This window comes from Mauremys reevesii, linkage group 1, assembly GCF_016161935.1.
Source record: "Mauremys reevesii isolate NIE-2019 linkage group 1, ASM1616193v1, whole genome shotgun sequence".
Classification (NCBI taxonomy): Eukaryota; Metazoa; Chordata; order Testudines; family Geoemydidae; genus Mauremys; species Mauremys reevesii.
The window spans coordinates 336714833-336741148 of record NC_052623.1 but is presented as its reverse complement, the minus strand read 5'-3'; the positions used below and the strand labels follow the sequence as shown (position 1 = coordinate 336741148).

Sequence of the window (26316 nt, the reverse complement as noted above, 5' to 3'; positions counted from 1 at the left end):
AGTTAACAAAAAGTAGTGAAAAGCTGTCAAAGTTTGTGTATTTCACAACAAAATTAGCAATAAGTCAAATGCTGTTTTCTCTTTGAAGACCATTAATTTCCCCCGTGCTAAAAAGGGCATTATAAACAGTGGAACTGATTTTGGGGGGGGGGGGGGAGAAGCAATGGAGAACAACTGAAAATGTGCTCAGGTGGACATGGGAATTATTTAAAACAGGGTGGATTTGATTTAAATCACTATTTAATCATGGATTTCTACATAAAAGTGTATTCTTGTTGGTTGTTATAACCTTAATACACATTCTTCACACCTCAAAGATAGACATAGGTTTCATTTTTAGAAGGTACACACTATACATTTTTAAAGTGATTTATTTTGAAAAAAAACTTTTCAGATTAGTTTTTATATCAGAAAATGAATGATTGGTTAGTTCATTTACCAAAGGTAACTGAAGCAGATATTTATGAAGTTATTGGGAGGTGAACTATCACCAATTCAACAGGTAATCATTAATATTTGGAGGATTTTCTTGCCATGCTGTATTAGGAGGAGAACATCACCAGACAGACATTTAAATTGTTTTATTTAACTAAAACAACAAGGTTATGTATCCTGGATTTATTTTCTTCAACAGCAAACAATATTTTAACAAAACAAGCATATGAATTTTTTTATTTAGTTAAACATTCAAGTTTTTTAAAATCAGGTTTGTTTTTGTTAAAATTGTTTTTAATTAAAATAGTTAAATGAAATATTAAAAAACCAAAAATTAAATTGACGACATAAGCCAGGTCAACATGAGAAACTTAACATTTTGGCTTCTGCAGCTAACTTGGTTGTCTTCACCTTCATTTTCCTGTTTTTTCATAATCTGAAAAAGAAAAAACGAGCTTCCCTGCTTTTTCAGGTCCCAAATGATTTCTCAATTTAGAATGAATTAGTCCAAAGGAAGAAAATATTCTTTCTACACTGGCAGAAGAAGTTACTGCTGTTAACAGGGAGATCAACAGTCTCTGAATCCAAGTGCTTAAGTGATAAAGTGACTTCCACCAGTTCACTGGTGTGACTTTCTTTAAAAAGATCAGCAGCAAACATATTTCTTGAATGGTTCACCCTTAGCTCTGAAGTTTATTATAGTTGGCATTATGGAGGGATGATTCCCGGATGCCCATGTCATAGCCAACTCCTCTTCTTCAGCAGTTAAGGTTTGATGCTGGTACCAAGTATTGAGAATATTTGCAAGAAAATGAGATGGAGATAGCGCTTGTCCTATTGGTTTTTTTAATGCTTGTAATTTAACTCTTTCATTGCATATTTCTCTTTAAGATCTCACTCAGTTCCTTCCAAATTTCAACAGCGTCAGCAAACAGCTATTTCCCTGCATTTTGTTCAAGACTACAGAAATAAGTTTCAGGGTACTCAGCACGTGTTCAACATTTCTCTTACGCCCAATGTTGAGAACTTTGCCATCTATTTTTTCAAGATTTTGTTCACAAACTGTCATCAGATTAGGCCAGTCCTTGATATACTGCTCAAAACAGTCCACTAAGGAGTTCTGTTGCACGTCTTGTGGGAGAGTTAGCTTGGTTCCTCCCACTTTTTTCAGAGTAGCTGCTGCAAAGTGGTTGTTACGGAAGTATTTTGCAGTTTTAACAACATTAGCCTTTATTTCTGGAACACTCAAGTCTTTGGCTAGGAGGTGCCATCAATTAGCTTGGGTCTCTCCTCACTCTCTTCTAAATAATGTCTTCTCATCTTGGATACATTTGCAGCATTCTCGGTGACCAAGCTGCATACTAGACATTTGAATTTTTTTCACAGTTTGTTATAGCTTTTACTGCTACTTCTTGTAAGTATTCTGCTGTGTGTGCATTTCCTGATGTATCAGTTGTTTCTGTAAGGAAGACATTCCCTTCTTCTGTTGTCACACAAGCACGTACAACAGGATCATTGTGGACATTGCTCCACCCATCAAGACTCAGGTTAACAATTTCACTCTCTAGACCAGGGATCGGCAACCTTTGGCATGTGGCCCGTCAGGGAAATCTGCTGGTGGGCCTGGACGGTTTGTTTACCTGCAGTGTCCGCAGGTTCGGCCGATCACAGCTCCCACTGGCCGCAATTCACGTTCCAGGCCAACGGGGGCTGTGGGAAGCAGCGCAGGCTGAGGGATGTGCTGGTCGCCACTTCCCACAGCCCACATTGGCCTGGAACGGCGAACCGTGGCCAGTGGGAGCTGCGATTGGCTGAACCTGCAGACGCTGCAGGTAAACAATCCATCCCGGCCTGCCAGCGGATTTCCCTCATGGGCCATGTGCCAAAGGTTGCCGATCCCTGCTCTAGACCTTTTGCACACTGCTCAATTTCTCTTTTGTACACTTTATCAAGAAATGTGCCTGTGACATCTGCTCTGCTGGGTGGACTGTATCCTGGTCTTAATGACTGAACCATGTTAATGAAGTGTGGGCTCTCGATTATACAGAAAGGAGAGTTTGTTGCATAAACAAACCGAGCAATGTTTTAATCTTTTTGTAATCTGCTGGTTCTTATCACAAAAAACTTATCTATGGCTGTTTCTGGATGATGAAGATTTTTTTTCATTTTGCTACAGATATACTGTGGCTATGTGACATACATGATGTGACTGAAACACTGTCATTGGCAGATAACTCTGAAACTATAGAAAGTGATAGCGATCTTGAAGATGGATAGTCTTCAGAATGCTGTAGGTTGAGGATGGATTCTCCTAAACAAAATAAGTCAATACAGTTATTTAATTATATTACCATACTGCTCATTTAGTATTACTCATTGCATTCACTGAAACTCAGTACTACTTTAAAGGTGAAATTGTAAAAGGAAGATCTGCTTATTTCAGCTATTTATTTTTTATCACAATTGCATTTAAAATGATAGTACCATTGGGTAACAACTATATTTTTTGCTCAAACATGAGAATTCAAGAATAGTCCAGAAGGAAGACAGGCAGCCCTTAAGAAAGAAGTAGGAAATAAAGTTTACCAACCTGAAGATCCTGTATGTTCAGACATGTTCCTTTCATCATCTTCCAACGCAGCTTCCTCCTGAGAAGGAACACTTCTCACGGTGTTGTTTCATTCGGGCGACCAGGCCTTGCATTTCTTTGTTGCACTGTTTGCATTTTGCATGCATGTGTCTTACCCACACGTAGAGGAACTTCATTAAAATATTCCCAAAATGGGTCTCTTACAGCCTGCTGCCATTATAGGTTCTCCCTTCTAGTGAGAGAATAGTATGGTAGATCTCAAATCAATGAAGGCTACACTCAGAAAGACCTCAAGATTTCTGGAATATGCTGCTCAGTTTCATTTTTGTTTCTACTGCTTGTCCACCCCGTCTCACATTTATCTCTAGACTTCTCCTGGTCCATATTTATTCCACCCCCAACTGTCTTCTATTCATTGAACTTTTTGAAACTTTTCACTTTTAGAGAGGTAAGGGATTGACTCTGTGTACACACATTTGCAGAGAGACAGTAGGGTTGAGGTCTGTCATTTCTCACCTCTATATATTATTTATTTAAAAATATTTTTGCTGTTAATAAGCATATGATCTCTGGAAACACAAATCCACAGTTTGAGAACCGCAAAACTAAGCATCTCTGATGGTATCTTCTAGGGCAGGCATGGGCAAACTTTTTGGGCCGAGGGCCACATCTGGGTGGGGAAATTGTATGCAGGGCCAAGGCAAGGGATTGGGGTGCGGGGTATATGAGGGAGCTCAGGGCAGGGAGTTGGGGTGCAAGGTGCAGGCAGTGGGCTTAGGACCGGGAGTTTGAGGGCGGGTACAGGAGGGGTTTGGGCTCCAGTCCCGCTTACTTCAAGCGGCTCTGGGGTGGCAGCGGCGCACAACCAGGGTCAGGGTCATGCCTGCCCTGTCCCTGGCCCCGCACCGCTCCTGCAAGCGCTGTGGTCCCTGGGGGAGGAGGGCTCTGCATGCACTGCCCTTGCCACGCCTCCAGGTACCTCCCCCAAAGCTCCTATTGGTCACGGTTTCCCGTTCCCGACCAATGGGAGATGTGGGGGGCGGTGCCTGGAGGCAAGGGCAACGCACAGAGCCCTGCGCCCTCCTGCCTGGAGGCCGCAGTGCTGGCGGCACCGTGGGCCGGATCTGGCCTGTGGGCCATAGTTTGCCCATCCCTGTTCTAGACCGAGCACTGAGTCCCATTGGGTAGATAGAAAGATTAACCTAAATAATCTATACAGAAGCTCCTGGAACCCTATAAGATTGGGTCCTTAAAACATGAACTATTAGAACTCATTTACAAAACTTTTCTTAAGCATTATGAATATATTGTTTCCTACTACAGAATTAGAATTTATAATCCCTATTCCATGATGAGATATCTTTGAGCTATAATGTATCTATCTTTAGAATGTTTTCTTCCCTCAAAAAGCATTTTATCAAAAAAAATCTGATTCAAATTTAAAAAATCCAATTTATTTATTTTAAATATCATTGATTTTTATCCACCCTGGTTTAAAATAAGTTGACACTGTTTCTCAAGTTTCTCAGACTTTTCAAGGGGAAATGTTTCTCTGCAGGTACTCATCTATTCAAGTTGTGATATGTGAATTCAGTGTATTAGTATACACATGTAGACCTAAGGACATGTTCTGACAAGCTACATATGCAATTTTAAAAGGGTTCTCTTAAGTAAAACCAATTGTTTCCCCTCCTCCTCAAAGCAAAAGCATTTGTTTTCAAAGTTGCATCCATGCCAACTCTCCTGTTCAAACTTCCAGCATTTTTACTTTAACTTCCATCTTAAAAAAGAAAAATACTGATTAAGTCTCCTCATGCATATACCTTTTTCAAAGTTCAAAATAAGCTGATCTAATTTTGCAAAAACTTTCTGGGAAAGTCACTTTTGAGCAGAAACAAAGCAGTAAAATCACTATTTAAAGATAAATATTTCAGAAAGAGGAACATAAGCATGAATTGTAAGCACCCACTATATTTTATAAACCTCAAGTTGTGTGGGTAAGTCTTAAAATTCATATGAGTAAGGAAATTCTGACTTGGTCACCATAACAGATCATGTAAAAAGCGACAGAGTCCTGTGGCACCTTATAGACTAACAGATGTATTGGAGCGTAAGCTTTCATGGGTGAATACCCACTTCATCAGATGCATGTTATGATACTTTAATGACACTTTTCCAGATCACTATTACAGACAAGAGCTCACATGCATTCTCCCAAGACACAGAGTACATTTACTGTAACAATATAGAGGGTATGAATTTTAACACACTTAAGCACATAAATAACTTTAATCATCTGAGCAGCTCAATTTCAGCAAATGGGATTGATCATATGAGTAAAGTTACTTGTAAGAGTTTGCAGGGTTCATAGATAATACAGACAGTTGGTAATGACCCTGTAAGAGGGTAGTTTACTCCTTTAAGGGCCAGGAGTCAGCAACCCTGTTCAATTATCAGACCCACTTGGGAAGAGGTCAATGATGCCTATAAAGGGCTGAAAGAGCTAAGCTGGAGGGAGAGCTGCAGAAAGGAGATGGACTCCTGTGACTGGTCCTGGAGCAGAGAGAGATATCCAGTGACAGGCCTCTGGGCCCCTGCAGTCTACACTAGGCATGTGAATAGTTTTGTATTACTTTGAAAGCTTTTTGGTTTGAATTAATAAACTATACCCTTCATATTTAGGTTGCCTAATTCTTTCCATTAAAAAAGGTCACAAAATATTTCATTTTTGCAAAGCTCTAAACACCTCTGTTCTCTACAGAAGGCCTTTGAAATTCAGCTGGGAGAAGAATCCTGGGGGGATCAAAAAAGGGCCTTGTCTTCATCCATGAAATTCCATTCAAGTTTTAAAAACTGTTAAAATTGCCACTTCCCTTCTATCTCTTATGACATTAGCAAAAAAGTTGGCAGCATGCCAAAACAACTGAACACAAACATGGTCCCATGCCATTGCCAAAGTAACAGGAGCACAACACATGCTACACTGGGAACTCCAAGAACAAACTGTTTCCAGGAGTAGGGAAGAAAGAGCTGGTTCGTGTTTCCCCCTCTCAACAACTCTTCTCCCCACCCAAACCCAAAAAGCCCATCTCTCCAGTGGCTTAATTTGTAATGAAAGAGGTTCCGGGGCTCAAGCAATTTTTGTACTTTCATAACCAACATGGCAAGTGGTGCCAGGGCTATGAAATGCCAAACCTAAAGGTGCCAGGGCTCAGCCTTGACACAAATTAAGCCCTGCACCTCTCCTTCTGGGACCACCATATGAGGAAGAAGCTTACCCCTGCCTCTCAGTATAGAGGGAAAAGGAGGGTAAGCCAGGTGCCTTTAAACAAGGCCCAAGACATGGCCCTACTGATTCCTCTCCTCTCTAGGGTATCACATGAGGGGAGCGGGAGGGGAGGGGAGAACTCCTGCTCCATCTTCTGGGGAAGAAGAAAAACAGGCAGCAAAATCCCTGACATCACTCCCGAGAACAAGCAAAGCTCACAGCCCCAGCGGCCCGTTCCCCCCACCTCGGGATAACAGCTTTCTGCAGCAGGTCCTGTATTTCAATTGGCAGAATTCCATGCTGAAGGAAGCTTCAGGGTTTAAAGCTTGAAGATGATGCAATGGGGGGTGGGGGTGGGAGATGTTATAGTTGAACCAAATATAATTTTTTCCCTTTTTAAGTAGAGGCTAGGAAATAAACTGCATTAAAAATTGTTATTTAAATATATTTTATGTTGCCAAGTCAAGCCCTTGAAAAATCTTCAACATAGGGAATGAGGCATCTATTCAATGACTGTTTTTATCTTCACCATTTAGTGTGTGGCCCCTCTTTATTTAATGCAAGTTATCCAGATTTTGGACTGAATACAGAATTATTTCCTTGTTGTCTTTTCTAGGGCATTCACATATTAATGAATTTATCTCCCCAGTGAGATAACAGTATTATTCTCTCCATTTTACAGATAGCCTCAGGCAAACCTCTCAATCTGGCCATCTCAGGGCCTTCTCCTGATTCCCAATCCTGTTCTCACTTGTTCAGCTATCTTGCTGCCAGAGGAGCTGAGCATGCACAGCTTCCATTGACTTCAGCTGCAGTTGCGAGGACTCATCACTTCCTCACAGCAGGCCCAGGAACACAATATTAACATGAAAATAAAGTATTCCTGTGTGCCATTCACCTGTCTTAACCACAAGACCATTCGCTCTTTCAACAGTTCCTTACCTCATTCCTTACATATCTTCCAACTTCTAGAGCAAATGAGGCAGAGATCCTACCGATAGCCTAATTTCACAACACAATTCTGAATCAGTCCTTGAACACCATCCATCCTGATCTCTGAATGGCCAGAGTACAGTGGGGGAAAAAATAAGGGGTCATAATGGAATTTAAGACTAGCATAAAGCATACCAAAAGATGATCAAATTAATATTTTTATTTGTTTCCCATGCAACGTTATTTAAACTTTCGAGATCATGACTTTACAACCTAAATAATATTTTAATAGGTGGGTGTTTGGTATGTAATTTTATCTTAGAATGTTCAGACTCTAAGGTTTACAGACTTGTAAACAGAGACTGCAACTAGTACCAGAGGGTGAAAAAACAATCCTAAAGCTTCAATCTATTTGTCAGTAATTCTTCCACTCTCCTGCACTTTTAAATTTAAATGTTTAATTTTATTTCTTCTAGCAAAGACCTAAATAATGGGGGACAGGGATAACTAAAGATCACTGAAGTAGTCTTCATTCATTAGTGTGCTTTGAAAACATTTTACAATGAAATGTGTTTTAATATAATCAAAACTACATTATAAATAGCATCTCATTTAGTTATCAAGGTTTTAGATTTGCCTTTTCAATGTCATGTGATCCACAATTGTAAAGGTTCAACACAACACTGCAATGAAAACATTAACTGCTGCATATCTTGTATGTAGGATAGTGAACCATGCTACTGAAACTGTAAACTGCTGTTACCCTGCTCATAAAAATGAGGTGTATTCTCATTAGGCTATCCCAAGTAAACAAAAAACATTAAGAGTTGCTGATTTACAAATGAACGAGGGTTGTTTTTTTTAAAATCCATAACCAAAACACAAAACAAAACCAAAAAAAAAAAAACCCTTACTTTTCATTAGAGCCTAATTACAGCACATATAACACGTTACTTTAAAAAAAGACAGACCTTCCTGGTTTAAATCCTACCATCAGAGCACTGAAATCATGAATTCTAGCCCTGTGCTGCTTTATAAATGAAAAGCAGTTCAACTTATAAAGTATATTCAAAAATTGTGGGAGACTAAGTCATGAATGATACAGTTTGAAATTGCTGAGATTTTAAAACCAAAATACAGAGCAACATTTAGCAGTTTTCATGTACATTAATGGAACAGGTTAACAAATCCTAGAAACACAATTGTGGATATATAATGGATAATTAAAAAAAAAAAAAATCTGGTCAACTTTTATCAATACAAATAAAAAATTTTAAAATTTGAATGTTCTGGAAAGCATAGCCATTAACTGATGAGTGAAAAGATAAATGAAATCTTTATTTTCAGTCTTACAGTTTGCTTTTCTGTCAAATAGTGTCGGGATGTCCTAAGAGGAGGCGGTAAAGAACATTGATCATCCTTCATGAGCGAATGACACGGCTGGATAGATTCTCGAGAGAGGAGGAGAGGGGAGACTAGGTTGGGTAGGGTAAGGGCAAGGAGGTGCTGTCTCAGGTGTTGGGATTTGATTTTACCTGTCCCTAGGAAGGGCGCCAGGGGGGGAGAGGATCGTGTGATGATTATAGGCTGCTGAGGAGTGGTGTTACAGGAGGGCTTTGGGATGTATGGGCACTGGGAGGCTTAAGGCTGGCTCATCTGATTAGAGCTTTAAACTAGACACTGGACGGGGGAGAGGAGAGGTCCTAGTGCTCCACCAAAAATTCACACATTTGGGGAGGACACAACACAAGATAATATATATCCAGAGGGGGGGTTACGTGTGTAAAAGAGAGAGGACAGATTCTAGATCTACAAGTCATACTGTAAAACATGTGGTGCGGTAGCCATGACTGGAGTACAGGTATGGAAGGGTATGCTGTGTTAGGAAAGACCGATGCAAAAAAAGGGGTGGGGGGTAGCACTGTAATATAAAAATAAGGTAAAAAATGTGAGATAACTACGCTGCAATGCAATGGACAGAGTCTGTCTGTAGGCAATAATGGTCACAGGGGAAAAACTACCAGAGCCTCATCCAGGATAGTGCCAAAAATGGGAGGATAATAAATAAGTGCATCTCTGAGACTAGGGTGTATTTTCAAAAGGCTAATTTTTACTAAATTAGGCGACTAGTTAGAAGTGGACTGGGCTAACATATTTAGGGATCTAAGGGCAGGTTAGCGATAAATAAAATAAATCCTAAATTCGGGTTTGACGACTGACTGGAGATTAGCTAATGTAGTTCCTATATTCAAGAAGAAAAAAGTGACCCGAGGAATTATAGGCCTGTTAGTCTAACATCTGTAGTATGCAAAGTCATGGAAAAATTTACTTGTAACTGTAGTATTAGTATAAGGGATGAAAAAAATAAGAGAGAGTGTAAGTTATGCATTTTAGGATGGTCTACAAGAACTTTAAGTATAAGCTGGGGACGCACCAGTTGGAAGTAACGGAGGAGGAGAAGGACCTAGAGTCCTGGGTTGATCGCAAGATGACTATGAGTAGGCAATGTGATGTGGCTTTTGTAGGGATAAGGATATATTATATATAAGGCGCTGGTGAGACCTCATTTGGAGTATTGCAGCAGTTTGGTCTCTCATCCATGTAAGGATGAATTAAGAACTAGAACAGGTACAAAGAGAAGGGCCAGAAAATGATCCGAGATGGAAGGCCTTTCTTTCATGAAAGGAGACTTGAGGAGCTTTTTGTTTTTTCCTACCACCAAAAGAGGGAGGAGAGGAGATTACACCACTTTTAAATTATATATCAGGATATAAAGACCAGGGAAGGAAGAATTTTCAGCTCTCAGTGCTAATGTGACAGGACACGGACGGATATACTGTGTCAGTCAAAATTCAAATTTGAAAAATTAGAAAGGTTTTTTAAACCATCAGAGGAGTGCAATACTGGAACAGTCAACGAAAAAGAAACAGTGTGGGCGAAGGACATGATGACTTTAATTAAGCTAGAGATAATTATGGAGGGGATGGTATGATAGGATAACGGCTTAGTCAATAGGTCAATTATGTGCCTGGTATGATATAACCTTTTCAGAGGGTTTGGCTGGAGAGTCTTGCTTGAGGGAGTCAGACTAGATGATCATAATGGTCCCTTCTGATCTTGAATTCTATGATTCTATGATTCTATGATTCAATGCTTTTAAAAGTACGAGAAAATGACTACATAAACTGAACATTCTACTATACACCAATGCTTTAGTCTACAACCAATAAATGAAAAAAAACTTTCCTTCAAAACTACATTTTTCCCTTTAAGGAAAAAAAAAGAAAAAAAAGGAGCAGCCCAAAAGGAATCAAAATGCTTTTAATATATGTTCAATCAATCATTATTGGAAAAATAGTTTGAGCTACTCATTTCCAGACACTACGCAAATTAACACTTCAAGAACGGGGGGGGGGGGCAGAGGAAATGTAAAAAAAGAAAAAAACCAATCACCACCAAAATCCCCTTCCTTTCTTCTACCACTACCACCAGCACCAACACATATTTTAACTGTAAAGCTTACCTTCTTCTGATACCAGACTATAGCATCTGTTACTTTTGACGCCATTTATTCTACTGCATTCGCACGGTAGTCATTTTAGGCTGTTAAAAGAAAGACAAATTTTACTTCCACCTTCCAAGAAAAGACTGATCAACAGGCATGTAAACTACTCTAGTTACCTGCAAAGGAAAGTGATCTACAGGTATATTTACATTACATCTTGCCTCGCTATTTTAGTGATAAGTTTTCCCCAACTAAACAAAAATCTGCTGCCATATTAAAGAGACAGAAGTTTCTATTATAACAGCTTTCTCCACCCTGTAAAGTAATGCATACCTGGCAAACGAAGTAAGCTTTACTGCCCAGCTAAGTCTCATAGGATATATCTACACTGCAATTAAAAAAACAAAAACAACAAAAAAAAAACATGGTACCAAGTCTCAGGGCTGGTCTACACGGGGAGGCGAGTGGAGGGAAATCGACCTAAGATACGCAGCTTCAGCTACGCTATTCGCGTAGCTGAAGTCAAAGTGTCTTAGTTCAACTTACCTGGCCATCCTCACAGTGGCGAGTCGACTGCCGCAGCTCCCCTGCCGACGCTGCTTACTCCTCCTGCCAAGGTGGAGTACAGGCGTCGATTCGTGGATCGATTTATCGCGTCCAGACGAGACGCAATAAATCGATCCCCGATAGATCGATTACTACTCGCCGATCCGACGGGTAGTATAGATGTACCCTCAGTCTGGGTCAACTCGTTCAGGCCCATAGGGCTTGGGCTGCAGGGCTAAAATTTGCAACATAGACATTTGGGTTCAGGCTGGAGTTCAGGCTCTGAGACCCACCCCCATCATGGGGTTTCAGAGCCTGGACTCCAGCCTAAGCCGGACTATCTACACTGCAATTTTTAGCCCTGCAGTCTGAGCCCTGCAAGCCAAAGTCAGATGACCTGGCCAGCCACAGCCATGCCATAGGTCTTTTATTGCAGTATAGAAGCACAGATTTTTAAGGCCAGAAGGAGCAATCATTATCATCTAGTCTGACCTGCATATTGCAGGTCACAGAAACTCATCTACCCACTCCTGAAATAGGCCCATAACCTGTGTCTGAGTTACTAAAAATCTTCAAATCTTGATTTAAAAAAAGACTCCAAGTTAGAGAATCCACTATTTACTCTAGATTGAACTAGCAAGTGATCCATACCCCACGCTGTAGACGAAGGCAAAAAGTCCTCCAAGACTCTGGCAACCTGACCCGGGGGAAATTCCTTCCCAACCCCAAATATGGCAATTGGTTAAATGTAGGTCAATGAGGCCCACTGCCAGACACCTGGGAAAGAATTCTCTGTAGTAACTTGGAACCCTCCCCATCAAGCATCCCGTGTCCTGCCACTGGAGATATCTGCTAATAGCTGTCAACAATGGGCCTCATGCCATTGTACGCAACTTCATCATACAATCCCCTTCGTAAACTTATCAAGCTCAGTCTTGACACCAGTCTGGTTTTTTGCCCTCTCTTCTCCCCTTGGGAGGCTGTTCCTGAAGTTCATTCCTCTTATGATCAGAAACCTTGAACTAATTTCAACCCTATACTGGTTGATGGTCAGTTTATATCCATTTATTCTTGTGCCAAATTTTGGCCCTGAACTTAAATAATTCCTCCCCCTCCCTGGGTATTTATCCCTCTGATGTATTTACAGACAGCAATCATATCTCCCCTCAGCATCTGTTAGACTCAGCATGCCAAGTTCTGCAAGCCTCCTCTCATAAGGTAGATTCTCCATTCCTCTGATTATCTTAGTAGCCATTCTCTGCACCTGTTTCTTAAACATGGGAGACCAAAATTGCACATAATATTCCAGATGACGTCTCACCAGTGCTTTGTACAATGGTAACAACCTTCCCTTTCCCTACTGGAATATCTCGCCTGGTGCATCCTAGGATTGCACTAGCCTTTTTCACAGCCTCACTGTCACCCTGTCATCCACTAATACACCCAGATCTTTCTCCTACTCTGTTGCTTCTAACTGACAAATCCCCAGCTTAAACCAAAATTATTGTTAGTCCCTTGCATTTCGCACTATTAAATTTCATCCCATGTCTCTCTCTCCTGTGTTCAAGGTCATGCAAATTTTCTTGTAGAATATGCCAGTCCTCCTCCCATATTAACAATACCTACCAATTGTGTGTCATCCGCAAATTTTATTAGCGCACTTACTTTTTCTGCCAAGGTCATGGATGAAAATGTTAAATAAGATTGGTCCCAAGACCAATCCTTAAGGAACACCACTAATAACCTCTCTCCAGACTGGCAGTTCACCTTTCAGCATGACCTGTTATGGTTAAGGCTAAGATTTTGTCATGGTTATTTTTAGTAAAAGTCATGGTCAGGTCACAGGTAATAAACAAAAATTCACAGAAGCTGTGACCTGTCTATGACTTTTGCTGCTGCGGCTCCATGATTTCCCCCACCATCGTGGCGGCTGTGGGGTTCCCCCATCCACTCACGGCAGCTGGGAGTTGCAGGTTGACCATATTTCCCAAAAAGAAAATGGGCCACCCCAGTCACTTGCCCGAGGCTTCCCCCTCTGCCCTGGGGAAGTTGTTGCCTGTAACTGGAACCCTGAGGAGGGGCCCCCTCAGGAGTCTATCACCTGTGCTGGAACTTTGCGGGGGGGCCCCTGTAACTTGAACCCTCCCAGGGCCACGGATTCCGTGACTTCCATGACCTCCATGACACAAACATAGCCTTAGTTATAGTCTCCCCTTTAACTAGTTTCTTACTCACCTTTCAGTTCTAATATTAATCCCAATCTTTTCCAATTTAACTCAATTTCTTCCCACATGGAACTGTATCAGATGCTTTACTGAAATCCACATAGATTAGAGTCTACTGCATTTCCTTTATCTAGAAAATCAGTTATCTTAACGAAAATCACAGCATTTCTTAGTATTTAAGTTCCTGAGAGTCACACTGCACACAAAATCTTTATTTTTAACAATGGGAATAGCTTTATGCTATTGCCTTGTTAGAATCTGTCAACAAGTACTTTTCTATGGAAATAGTGGGATTTAGTGAAGTCAACAGTGTATTCAAGAAAGTGAACCATAACATTATAAATGAAAAGGGGAACCATTTCAGACTTGCAGCCAAATATTTTAACAAAATTACTATTGGGATCACCCTAATTATGATTTTAAAGTTTGCCAATTTTCTTACTGAAAGGGTAAACTAAAACTGTATTAAAGAGGATAAGCAAAGGCATTTTTTAGAACTATCAAATGGTTGTATTTATTACATCTATTTAATTTTTTTTAAAAAAATTAGGCATTATCTTTACATAAGAACGGCCATACTGGATTAGATCAAAGCTCCATCTAGTCCGGTATCCTGTATTCCAAAAGTGGCCAATGCCAGGTGCCCCAAAGGGAATGAACAGAAAAGGTAATCAAGTGATCCATTCCTTGTTGCTCATTCCCAGCTTCTGGCAAACAGAGGTTAGGGACACCATCCCTGCCCATCCTGACTAAGAGCCATTGATGGACCTATCCTCCATGAATTTATCTAGTTCTTTTTTTAATCCTGTTATAGTCTTGGCCTTCACATCCTCTGACAAATTATTCCACAGGTTGACTGTGCGTTGTGTGAAAAAATACTTCCTTTTGTTTGTTTTAAACCTGCTGCCTATTAATTTCATTTGGTGACTCCTAGTTCCTGTGTTATGAGGAGGAGTAAATAACACTTCCTTATTTACTTTCTCCACACCAATCATGATTTTACAGACCTCTATCATATCCCCCTTTAGGCGTCTCTTTTCCAAGCTGAAAAGTCCGAGTCTTATTAATCTCGCCTCATACGGAAGCCATTCTATATCCCTAATAATTTTTGTTGCCCCTTTCTGAACCTTTTCCAATTTCATTATTATTTTCTCTCTTTTTTGGAGATGGGGCGACCGCATATGCACACAGGATTCAAGATGTGGGTGTACCATGGATTTATATAGAAGCAATATGATATTTCTGTCTTATTATCTATCCCTTTCTTAATGACGCCCAATGTTCTGTTCACTTTTTTGACTGCCACTGCACACTGAGTGGATGTTTTCAGAGAACTATCCACAATGACCCCAAGATCTCTTTTTTGAGTGGTAACAGCTAATTTAGACCCCATCATTTTATATGTATAATTGGGATTATATTTTCCAATGTGCATTACTTTGCATTTATCAACATGGAATTTCATCTGCCATTTTGTTGCCCAGTCACCTAGTTTTGAGAAATCCAGTCTGCCTGGAACTGAACCATCTTGAATAATTTTGTTTCATCTGCAAATTTTGCCACCTCACTGTTCACCCTTTTTTCCAGATAATTTATGAATATGTTCAATAGAAGTGGCCCCAGTCCAGACCCCTGGGGGACACCATTATTTACCTCTCTCCATTCTGAAACTGAACATTTATTCCTACCCTTTGTTTCCTATCTTTTAACAAGTTACCAATCCATGAGAGGACCTTCCCTCTTATCCCATGACAGCTTACTATGCTTCAGAGCCTGCAGCGAGGACCTTGTCAAAGGTTTTCTGAAAGTCCAAGTACACTATATCCATTGGATCCCCCTTGTCCACATGCTTGTTGACCCCCTCAAAGAATTCTAGTAGATTGGTGAGGCATGATTTCCCTTTACAAAAATCATATTGACTATTCCTCAACAAATTATGTTCATCTATGTATCTGACAATTTTGTTCTTTACTATAGTTTCAACCAGTTTGCCTGGTACTGAAGTCAGGCTAATGGGCCTGTAATTGCCGGGATCACCTCTGGAGCCCTTTTTAAAAATTGGCATCACATCAGCTATCCTCCAGTCATTTAGTACAGAAGCTGATTAAAACGATAGGTTACAGACTACAGTTAGTAGTTCAATAATTTCACATTTGAGTTCCTTCAGAACTCTTAGGTGAATACCATCTGGCCTTGGTGACTTATTACTGTTTAGTTAATCAATTTGTTCCAAAACCTCCTCTAATGACACCTCAATCTGGGACAGTTCCTCAGATTTTCACCTAAAAAGAATGGCTCGGGTTTGGGAACCTTCCTCACATCCTGAGCTGTGAAGACCAATGAAAAGAATTCATTTAGTTTCTCTGCAATGGCCTAATCATCCTTGAGTGCTCCTTTAGCATCTTGATTGTCCAGTGGCCCCACTGTTTTTTTTAAGCAGGCTTCCAGTTTGACGTACGTTAAAAAAAAAATTGCTATTACTTTTTGAGTCTCTGGCTAGCTGCTCTTCAAAATTATTTGTTGGCCTTCCTAATTATATTTTTACACTTCATTTGCCAGTTTATACTCCTTTCTATTTTCCTTACTAGGAATTAACTTCCATTTTTTTTGCTAATGTTTAGCTAATTTTAACATTAAAACTGAAATTTATTAAATATTAAATTTTGATCTCAGGAATTCTAGAGTGCTTAAGTGGTTTTCCCTTAAAAACAAGCTAAAATAGTTCTTTGCTCCACTTAACTAATTAATTACATTGTAAATCTAATTTTAAAAATGAAAATTCAACATAAAGAAGATTTTATTGAAATAAAGAACCTTATTTTTAGAAGATAGATTTTTTTCTCTATTATATTGTATAGAGAGTCCCAATAGTTCAAGCACCACCTCAAGAGTCATTCCAGGGTTGGTGGAATTTGCATAAGTTATGTAATGCATCAATAGTCCTACAAAAACACGGATATCTGGTTTTTTGTATACATAAAATTGAAAGACCAATATAATTACATGTCCTCTTACCTATTCACTGTCCATTAAATGCAGTGTAACAAAGGACACATGAACTGAGAATTAAGGGATCCTGTTTTTACAAAGTGTTGTGAGATAATATCCAAGTTATTTAAATAACTATGCAAATCAAAGGAACGATTAAGACAAATTGTTACAAGGGCACTTCACAAATGTTAAATAGTTAAGGTTTAGAAATCAAGAAATTTGAGATTAGTGCTTCATTTTAAGAATGCAGTTAACTATTTCAATGTAGTTATTTTTAGCTGTTTGAGACTCTTCCAGACAAGCTTGTGATAACTGTAAGACATCTATTTCAGGGGTTCTCAAACGGGGGGTTAGGACGCCTCAGGGGGTTGTGAGGTTATTACATGGGGGGGTCACGAGCTGTCAGCCTCCACCCCAAACCCCGCTTTGCCTCCAGCATTTAAAATGGTTTTAAATATATATAAAAGTGTTTTTAATGGGGGGGGGGGGGTCACACTCAGAGGCTTGCTGTGTGAAAGGGGCCACCAGTACAAAAGTCTGAGAACTCCTGATCTATTTCCTCTGTCTAGGGCCTCTAGGCTTTTATGGCAGACAAAAAAGCCACATTTTGGGGCCTCCGCACAGGGCCAGGTAGGCTGATTAGCTGGCCACTGGAGTCTGGCCAGTTAAGATCATTGGAACTGTACTTAGATGAATCTAGTGAGCAGGTACCCCATACACCAGGTACAAAAAAGTTGCAAAGTGTTGGAATAGCAGTTGCTTTGGTGCTACATTGTAACCCTACAATCTGCTCCCAGGTTATCAGTGGTGAGCTGCAGCCGGTTCGCACTGGTTCGCGAGAACCGGTTGTTAAATTCAGAAGCCGGTTTAGAACCGGTTGTTCCTGGAGGGACAACTAGTTCCAAAAGGGCTTTTAAATTTAACAAAAGCTCTAGCAGCTCCCTACCCTTCCCCTGGCCCCAGCTCACCTCACTCCGCCTCTGCCTCCTCTTCTGAAGCTCCTCTGGCTTCTCCTCCCCAGCTTCCAGCGAATCAGCTGTTCCTGCGGGAAGCCTGGGAGGGCTGAGAAGGAAGCAGCGGCTTCCACTAGGTCAGCTGGGGCTGGGGGGTGGGAGAAGGGTTCCAGGCACCGCGCCGCCCGGTGAGGTCGTGGTGGGACTCTGGGGCCGGGCAGCACGGCTCCTGCCCCCCAGGTCCAGCTGCGACCTCGCCGGGCAGCATGGGAGTGAACTCAGCCCGGCGGCCCGGCACGGCTCCTGCCCGGCCCCTGGGTCCGGCCCCAGCCCAGCTGGGCCCCCCACCTCCAGGCAGCACGGTAAGGGGGCAGGTGGGTGTGTTGGATAGAGAGCAGGGGAGTTGGGGGGGTGGATTCGTGTCGGGGCAGTCAGAGGGCAGGGAACAGGGGGACTGAAGGGGGGCAAGGGTCCCAGGGGGGCAGTCAGGAAGGAGCAGGGGTTGGATGGGACGGTGGAGGGCAGTTAGAGGTAGGGATTCCAGGGACAGTCAGGGGACAGAGAGAAGGGGTGGTTGGATGGGGTAGGGATCCCGGGGTGCCATCAGGAATGAGAGGAGGGGTTGGATGGGGTGGCAAGGGGCAGTCAGGGGACAGGGAAGGGGAGTGGATAGGGCACGGGTCCCGGGGGGGGTGGCTGTCAAGGAACATGGGGTTGGATCAGGCAGGAGTTCCGGAGGAGGGGGGGGGGCATGACCCCTCATGGGGTGAGGAGGAGGGAACCGCTTGTTAATATTTTGGCAGCTCATCACTGCGTGTTATTCTAGTCTTTTGTGGGGAGAGGTGATTTTTTTTTCAACCTATGTAAACGGTTTTATACTGATATGTGACAAGCCAAGCTTAGAAAGGACAATGGGGTCACATGGAAGGTGAAGAGTCAATCTTTTGACCCCTCCTGCGGCACTGAACAAGCAGATTTGCCATTCTTTCTACAGATATGTGCATTTTTTTCCTATAATAGCTACACTCTTAACAGCTACAGGATACAAGGTGGCTGAAAATGTTCAAACCCCTCTCTAGCACTTGGTACAATTGATCAGTTGTTTTATCCACAAGGCAAGATACAAAGATTGAAGCTAGGTTGAGATACCAAGTAATCTGTTCAAATTCAGCTGTACAGTATACACTTCCAGATCTCAATCCTATGACAAATAGCTCAATACTTCCTACAATTAATAACAATGCAGAAGACATTGTGACAGAAAGCAACTAAGGGACCATAATCCAGATGCATATATTTTCCCCCAAGATCTGCCCTGACAAACTGCCCCTTAAGTAGAGAGACTTTAAGGAGGAAAAAGGTGGGGATAGTATCACTCTCTGACATGGTCTGGCCTGTTTTTCTAGGTCATTATTTTGGCAAGGAAAAATGAGGTGCAAGCTTCTCTAGGGATTTCTTAAACTGTCCTAGAGCATTATGGGTTGCAGCTGCCATATCCCTAAATAGCCACACAAATCATGAAACACACGGTTCACAGGAGTAAAAAGCCAGCACCTATTAACTCTAGGGCAATGCAGAAGCGCAAGGGGAAAGCTCTGAAACACCTCAGAAAGAAGTGAACTCATTTCCTTCTAAACGGATATTGAAAACATCTTCCAAATTTAAGAACGCTCCAGGATAAGACTTAACTCATGCTAACATATCCAAAACAGATTCTGAAGGCTCAGAACCAAAGACAACTCTCTCACATGAAGAAGCAGAAGTGTGCTACAAACAAGGCAAGCCACAAGTTATTGCTAACAGAATGCAGTACAGAAGCATGTACCAGTCATATAACCATCAGCATCTGCTTAGTCCAGACTTCTAACTTCAGAAGACGCCCAATCTGAGGAAATCTCAGAGGAGAGGCTCTAACCTGTGGAAGGCCCTGAATTGTAAAAACAAAAAACACACCATTAGATTTTTAAATGCTTTCAGATCAATAAAGGAAAGCTTGTTTAGTTCCAAAAGATACACTTGCATCACTCTTCTTTTATAATGGCCTCAACTTGACAAAACTTGTCCACATAGAGTACATTTTCAGGGACCATTATTCCCCAAGACAACTCCAACACTATTCATTCTGGACATGTTTGCACTACAAAGCATAGCTCTTAAATGAGCTGACGGTCCTATAGTCACCTCTATTTTCTCTTAGGCTCAGTCATGTCTCTGCATCAAGCAGGATCCTATATGAAAAAGAACTAAATTCTCCACCAAATGCCAACATGGAACTTCCAGAACCAAAAGAACTGATCAAGGTGGACCCAAGAAAAAGTTGGTGCCAGTACCTACTAGAATTCACTAAGCAAGAACATGGGGACTCTCGAACAGACCATACACAAAGCCAACAAAAGCAAGCAGATGGCCTGGTGATCTTGCTACAGCATAGACTCAAATGCCCAGAAGAGCTGGATAATCTTCAGTGGTATAAAATTGGCTATATCCAAAAAACTTTTTAAAAAGAGCTAGTTTATTGCTCAACACACACTAACCATGTAAAAAAAGTTAACCGATGCAAGAAATGAGCACGTATTTAATTCTTCCCTTATAGGCTTCAGAAACTAAAAGGATAGACCTGTTAGCAACACCTCTTTCGAAACCTGTCCCAAACATTTGGAGCATGTGGGAAAGTACACATGATTAGAAAAAACATAGGTTTCTAGGTAATTCTGAACTTACAGAAGCAAAGGAGCACAACACACTTCAAAAGTAGGAGTCTGCAACGATAACTCTCTACGAAACAGTGGACAAATTACATTCCATCAAGGCAACATACTAGAGCCACACCTTGAAACCATGCTATAAGTGTATTTGTACTGCAGAGAGCAAAACCTTGTCATGTAATGTACATAATCTAAAGTTTTTAAATTTAATTTCAAACAAAATAAATATCAACTAAGCATTATGTGTGGGGGAGCAATGAGCCAACCTTGCAAGGGGATTACCCTATTTTAAATGGCTGACCCTGAAAGTTGGGTTTTCCAGTCAGAAAGCCCAGTAGCTTTAGCCAGTTCATCTTCCTAGAAGATGGTCCATGCCACAAGTTAGTGCCATTTTGTGACCTGAGGAAAACCGTTCTTACACATCATCCCCAAACATGTACATAAAACTTTACAGCTGTGACCCATCATGGAAAGTTTGATCACTGTGATTTCATGTTACTCCTGAAACCTAATTTTCAGAGTTTCAAAAGTGACACCACAATAGACTTAATTGCAAAATGCATAAAAACTACTACATTGCACAGAGGATTTCTCCCACCAATGAGTGAAATTCATAAGTTTTCAACAGCTCTACTATTAAGCTGGTATTTCTGGATGAAACTAAACCTATGAAATGCAAAACATGGAGCCAAAAATGGAAGCATACAAGAACACAAAGAAGTTTACTCACCTGTAACAAGCATTCAAGATGATCAATGCATATTTACACTCCTGAGATATGCCAACAATGAAACTTGGCCCAGTGGAACCTAATAGCTGTGCACATTGGAGCACTTTTGCACCCCCATACCTTCCCTCACTGTTCTGACAGTTCAGAGGGAGGGACTATAAAAAGGGAGACATGACATGCCAATTGCCTCAGTTCCTTCCAACCACCTCTTCCAGTACAAGATTGAAATTAGGAAGTGGGAAAGGTGAGTGGGGAACATGAGGTTCTCTCAAAGAATTCCAGTTTACAGATGAGTAACCTTCATTTATTTGAACGGTCTCTGTACACTCCTGGTAGTTTGGCAAGGAGTACTTCTCACTCAGGATGTGGGATGAGGAAATTAATTAAATAGAGTTTTAAAAACTGCTTTACCCAATTAGGTAATAAAGGTAATAGGTAATAATTGGAGATATACTGATCTCCTAGAACTGGAAGGGACCTTGAAAGGTCATCTAGTCCAGCCCCCTGCCTTCACTAGCAGGACCAATTTTTGCCCTAGATCCCTAAGTGGCCTCCTCAAGGACTGAACTCACAACCCTGGGTTTAGCAGGCCAATGCTCAAACCACTGAGCTATTCCTCCCCCCTCCCCCGGTGCATCTGATTTAGTTGCCAGGTATAACGAATGGTTTGTGAAAATATTAACTAAGCTCCAAATTGGTCCAATAAAAGATATTACCTCATCCACCTTGTCTCTGAGCTCCAAGTGGCAGCTCTACAGATTTCTAATATGGGAACATGTTTACGGCAGGCCACGGAAGCAGGCTTTGCTCTAGTTGAGTGCTCTCTAAGCCCTTAAGGAAGGGCTAGAGAAATGTGCTTATAAAAAACTCTTCAATGCAGAGACTAACCTGCCTTGAAAGGTACTGGGATGAGACTGGCTGACCTTTATTCTTTTCTCCAAAAAGAGTCTGCGTGATGTCCTTAGAACTATTCATATAGAAGACTAATGCTCTCTTAGTATCCTAGACTTAGCTCTTCCTTCCTTCCTCCCCCCCTCCCCAAAGTAACAATGAGGCCTAAATACTGACAAAATTATGGACTGGTTAAGATTGAATTTTACTACCACTTTTGAGAGAAATAGGTGTGGATGAAGGTCCACTTTATAGATTCATGGAGTTTAAGGCCAGAATGGACCATGAGATCATATAGTCTGACCTCCTGTATATCACTAGCTTTTTCATAGTTACCACTGCATTGAGCCCAATAAAGTGTGTTTATTTAAGGTATATACTCCAGAAAGGTATCCAAAATTCATATGAAGACATCAAAAGGAGAATCCACCACTTGCCTTGGTAGACTGTTTCAACGATTAATCCTCACTGTCAAAATGTTTTGCCTAAACTTCCAATTTGAATTTGTTTGGCTTCAGCTTCCAGCCATTGGTTCTTGTTATGCTTTTAAAAAGCCCTTTAGGAGCTGGTATTTTCTCCCAACAAACAAATTTATACACTAATTAAGTCACCTCTCAGTCTTCTTTTTGTTAGGATAAACAGATTTGGCTATAAGCCTCTCACTATAAGGAATCTTATCTTTGTGAAAAACTGTGAAGAGGAGTAGACAGGAAAGAGAGCCTGTAGCTTGCTCACTCTTCTAGCACAGTGGTTCTCAACCAGGGGCACATTTACCCCTAGGGGTACACAGAGGTCTTGCAGAAGGTACATCAACTTATCTAGACATTTGCCTAGTTTTACAACAGGCTACATAAATAGCACTAGCAAAGTCAGCACAAACTAAAATTTCATATGGACATTGACTTGTTTATACTGCTCTATATAATATATACTGAAATGCAAGTACAATATTTATATTCCAATCAATTTATTTTACAATTATATAGTAAAAATGAGAAAGCAAGCAAATTTTCAGTAATAGTGTCCTGTGACACTTTTGTATTTTTATGTCTGATTTTGTAAGTTGAGGTGAAACTTGGGGGAACGCAAGACAAATCAGACTCCTGAAAGGGATACAGTCATCTGGAAAGGTTGAGAGCCACTGTTCTAGCAGATGCAATAGCTACAATAAAGTCTATCTTAATAAAAAGGTCAAACAGGGAACTTTTTTTATGGGTTCAAAAACGGAAGATTTCATAAGCTAAGTACTAGAGTAAGGCCCCATATAGGTGTGGGCTCTCCAGACAGGGAGTATAACTTCCATTAACTCTTAAGAGTCTTTTGATTATATACTTGCTAAATACAATCTTTGATTAAACTATGATGAGCTGAGATGTATACTTTCACTAACGATACAGAGAGTTCCAAGGATTTCAAATGAAGTACTCACCTGTGGACTGAATAAGAGTGGAGTTATTTTTGATTGCGCACAAAGAGAACCTTTTCTACTTATGCTCATAAGAGCTAAATTGACTGCTTCCTGGAATTTAACAGAATCTCCTGTACCTATTTCAAATAGGTCAGAGTCCTCTGGGTGAGGATTGGCAAATCTGACCTCTCTGGATCAATAGGCCTGGATTTGTGGGACAGTCAAACCCCTTGTGATAGTTACTGTAAAGAAAGTAGCTGTTCTCTCTCAGATCTATTGCAATTGTGGTTCATTGAGATGGGTTGTCCACATAGATTTCACCACAGGTACTTATGGACCCCCTGTGATGGGGTTTACCAGGCCTTCTCCACCCCTCCTGGGGAAGTCAGCACTGTGACACTCCCCCTGCTCAAGGAAACCCACTGAAACTGGGCTACCACCAAGACTCAGTCCTCCATGGACCTAGAAGGGCCAAGAGGAGACATGGACCAAGTAGGAGCCAGAAAGACAAGTTAAGGCTTGCCTGCTTCCTCTCAGAGGGAATGCTGGATGAGGCTGGGATAGGAAAGGAGCTCCTCAGCCCTAACCCAGAACTCCAAGCCCATGTCAGGGCCTTTGTTTAAAATGCTGCAACCAGTTACCTTTTATGTTTGTTTGCTAGTTTAAAGATGCAGACAGGCAAATTGAGCTTTACTGTTTAACCAGTTAAAGACAAATAGTGAACTCACAGCATGGGCCATTCTGCTCCATGTGGGCTGCCCCAACCCCATGTGTTTAATATCAGATTATTTGAGCTAGCAGGGTCCATTGGAGCGACACCTGTGCCCTAGATGTCAATGCAACTCATCCACCCAAGGACAAAGGGTGAAGTGGGCTAGTACAGAATCTCAGCACAGGACTCCCACATGGACAACCTCTCACAGAACCAGTTAATGTAAGATAGGAAATTAGTTCTCTTCAAGTGACTTGTTTACACAGATTCCTCTCTTGGTGACTAACAGGCAGTTACCTGTCTGGAGGTGGATAGGAGTCATCGTACTTAAACAATGACTGCAAGACATCCCTATCAAAGCAGTCATCCAATGTGGAAGCATCTACCAGAGCACAGGGTCTTGTTAAGGTGTGGACTGAGTGACACATTGTTGCCCTACAGGTTTCAAAAAGATGTGAGATGACAGCCTGAATGAGATTTTTAGCTGTGTGGATGGACAGGAAGGGCTGCATCTTAAGAGATGTTATGCAGAAAGAATCTGTAAGACTTAGACATGGATGTCTAGTTCTTCACATCCAGTCAGTCAAAGATGACACCCAGGTTACAGGCCTGAGTGACAAAAAGAATGGTGGTGGTGTTCACAATGATCAAGAAAGGAGGTAATGGGGAGGGTTGGGGGTAAGATTAAGAGCTCTGTTTTAGCCATGTTGAGCTGGAGCTGATGGCAAGACATCCATGCAGGGATGTCAGACACAGACCGAGATTGTAATTTAGACAGAATTAGACAGATATGGAGTAAAGAGAGATCTGTGAATCATCCACATACAGATGGTGGTTGAATTTGTGTTTGCAGGTGAGATTACCCAGAGATCAGGGGTAGAGGGAGAAGAGAAGGACCAGAGACAGAGCCCTGGGAAACCCCCACAGAAAGCTGAAAGGGGGGGGGGGAGAGGGGGATGAAGAGGATCCTCTAAAGGCAACTGAAATAGCAATTAGAAAAACAGGAAGAGAATCAGGAAAGGACAGTCCCAGAATCTAAGGGAGGCCAAGATTTTAAGAAGGAAAGTATGGTTGACTTGTGTCAAAGGCAGCTGACAGTTATAGGAGGATGAGGACAGTACTGGTTCTGAGAGCTGGCTAAAAAGAGGTCATTAGAGACTTCGGCAAGAGGTCACAAAAACATTCTCTCTGGGTTGAGATTAAGTAGGAACATTAACGTAAACGAATGACTTTCTTTAAAAAAGATTGAGTGAAAACAGAGGTTTAATGAAAGGTTGTATGTAACCTTAACCACAATTTTTATACTGTCAAAGCTATCACTATACATTATAAATGACTTAAAATGTATTAGGAAATTTAGCTAATCCAATCAACTAAATCACTGAACATTCTAAGATATTTTATAATATGGCAGTATTGCATGCATTGGCCCAGTGAAAAAACCATGCAAATAAACTGCATTATTTCGTTCCCAATTTAGCGTAGCAGTTTGTCATCTTCTCAGTCAATTCTGCACTTAAAAGTTGAGTTTTCTACATCTCTATAGAGTCTTTATGTCTTTGACATGCTACAACATATATTATTTAGCCGCATGCTCTTAAGGTGTGATCTTACTCCCATTACAAACAATGGCAATATTGCCACTGAACTCAGAGGCGCAAGAGCAATTTCTTAAAGCAAAGATTACAGACTTGTTTTATATTTCCATTTAACTGTGCTTTTTTACCCTTTGTATTAAATCATTCCTGTTAGTCCACCTATACTGGTTTCCATTGCTAGGTAGTCTACAATAAACCAAGCCATCATTAATATCATATTCAATTTTAAACATACAGCACATATGGCTGACCTCCAATTCTGCCTTCTCACCAGTGTTTAGCCCTGTATGTTTGCTATTGATACTATAATACTCGAGAATAGAAAGTTAGCTCAGATAAAAACTATGAAAAAAATAAGTCTACACTTATTATTTTCCCAAAATACATTCCATCAGTGTGATTTTTTAAAAATTCCCTAAAATATTAAGTACACATACTGCAGGGCAACTACATTAACATATTTTTAATATATGCCTTTCCAGATGTAATAGTTGAGTATTTCCCCACAACTGATAAAATGATCAAAACTGTGCATACAAGTAAGGTAGCTGTACGCCTAATAAATAGTCAAAAACAAAAGGCAGAAACAGTGGTTGTATTGAAGTATGCTGGATTGTTCCCCTTTTCCCCCACCCCAAGTGATGATCTTGTTGGCCACCTGTCTACAGAGCCATAATACCACGAATTTTTAAGTGTGGATCTGTAGCAAGAAATTGGTATGACAAAGCTGTGGTATGTTAATGAGTGCATGCAGGAAGTAGAAAACCACTCCCAGATTAAAGTTTTTAACACATTCTATAAACAGCAATCAACTGAGCTTGTGAAG

General features: G+C 41.0%; 1 protein-coding gene across 4 annotated transcripts in view; it reads right to left on the bottom strand.

The window, feature by feature from the left end:
• The window catches only part of PHTF2 (putative homeodomain transcription factor 2), a 174070-nt gene that overhangs the window by 131524 nt on the left and 16230 nt on the right, over window positions 1-26316 (bottom strand). For all 4 annotated transcript variants that reach the window (XM_039517872.1, XM_039517871.1, XM_039517865.1 and 1 more), the window contains exon 2: window positions 10750-10829. In XM_039517872.1, the coding sequence (XP_039373806.1) occupies window positions 10750-10794 (45 nt within the window). In that variant the 5' untranslated portion in view covers window positions 10795-10829. The remainder of the gene's footprint in view (window positions 1-10749; window positions 10830-26316) is intronic.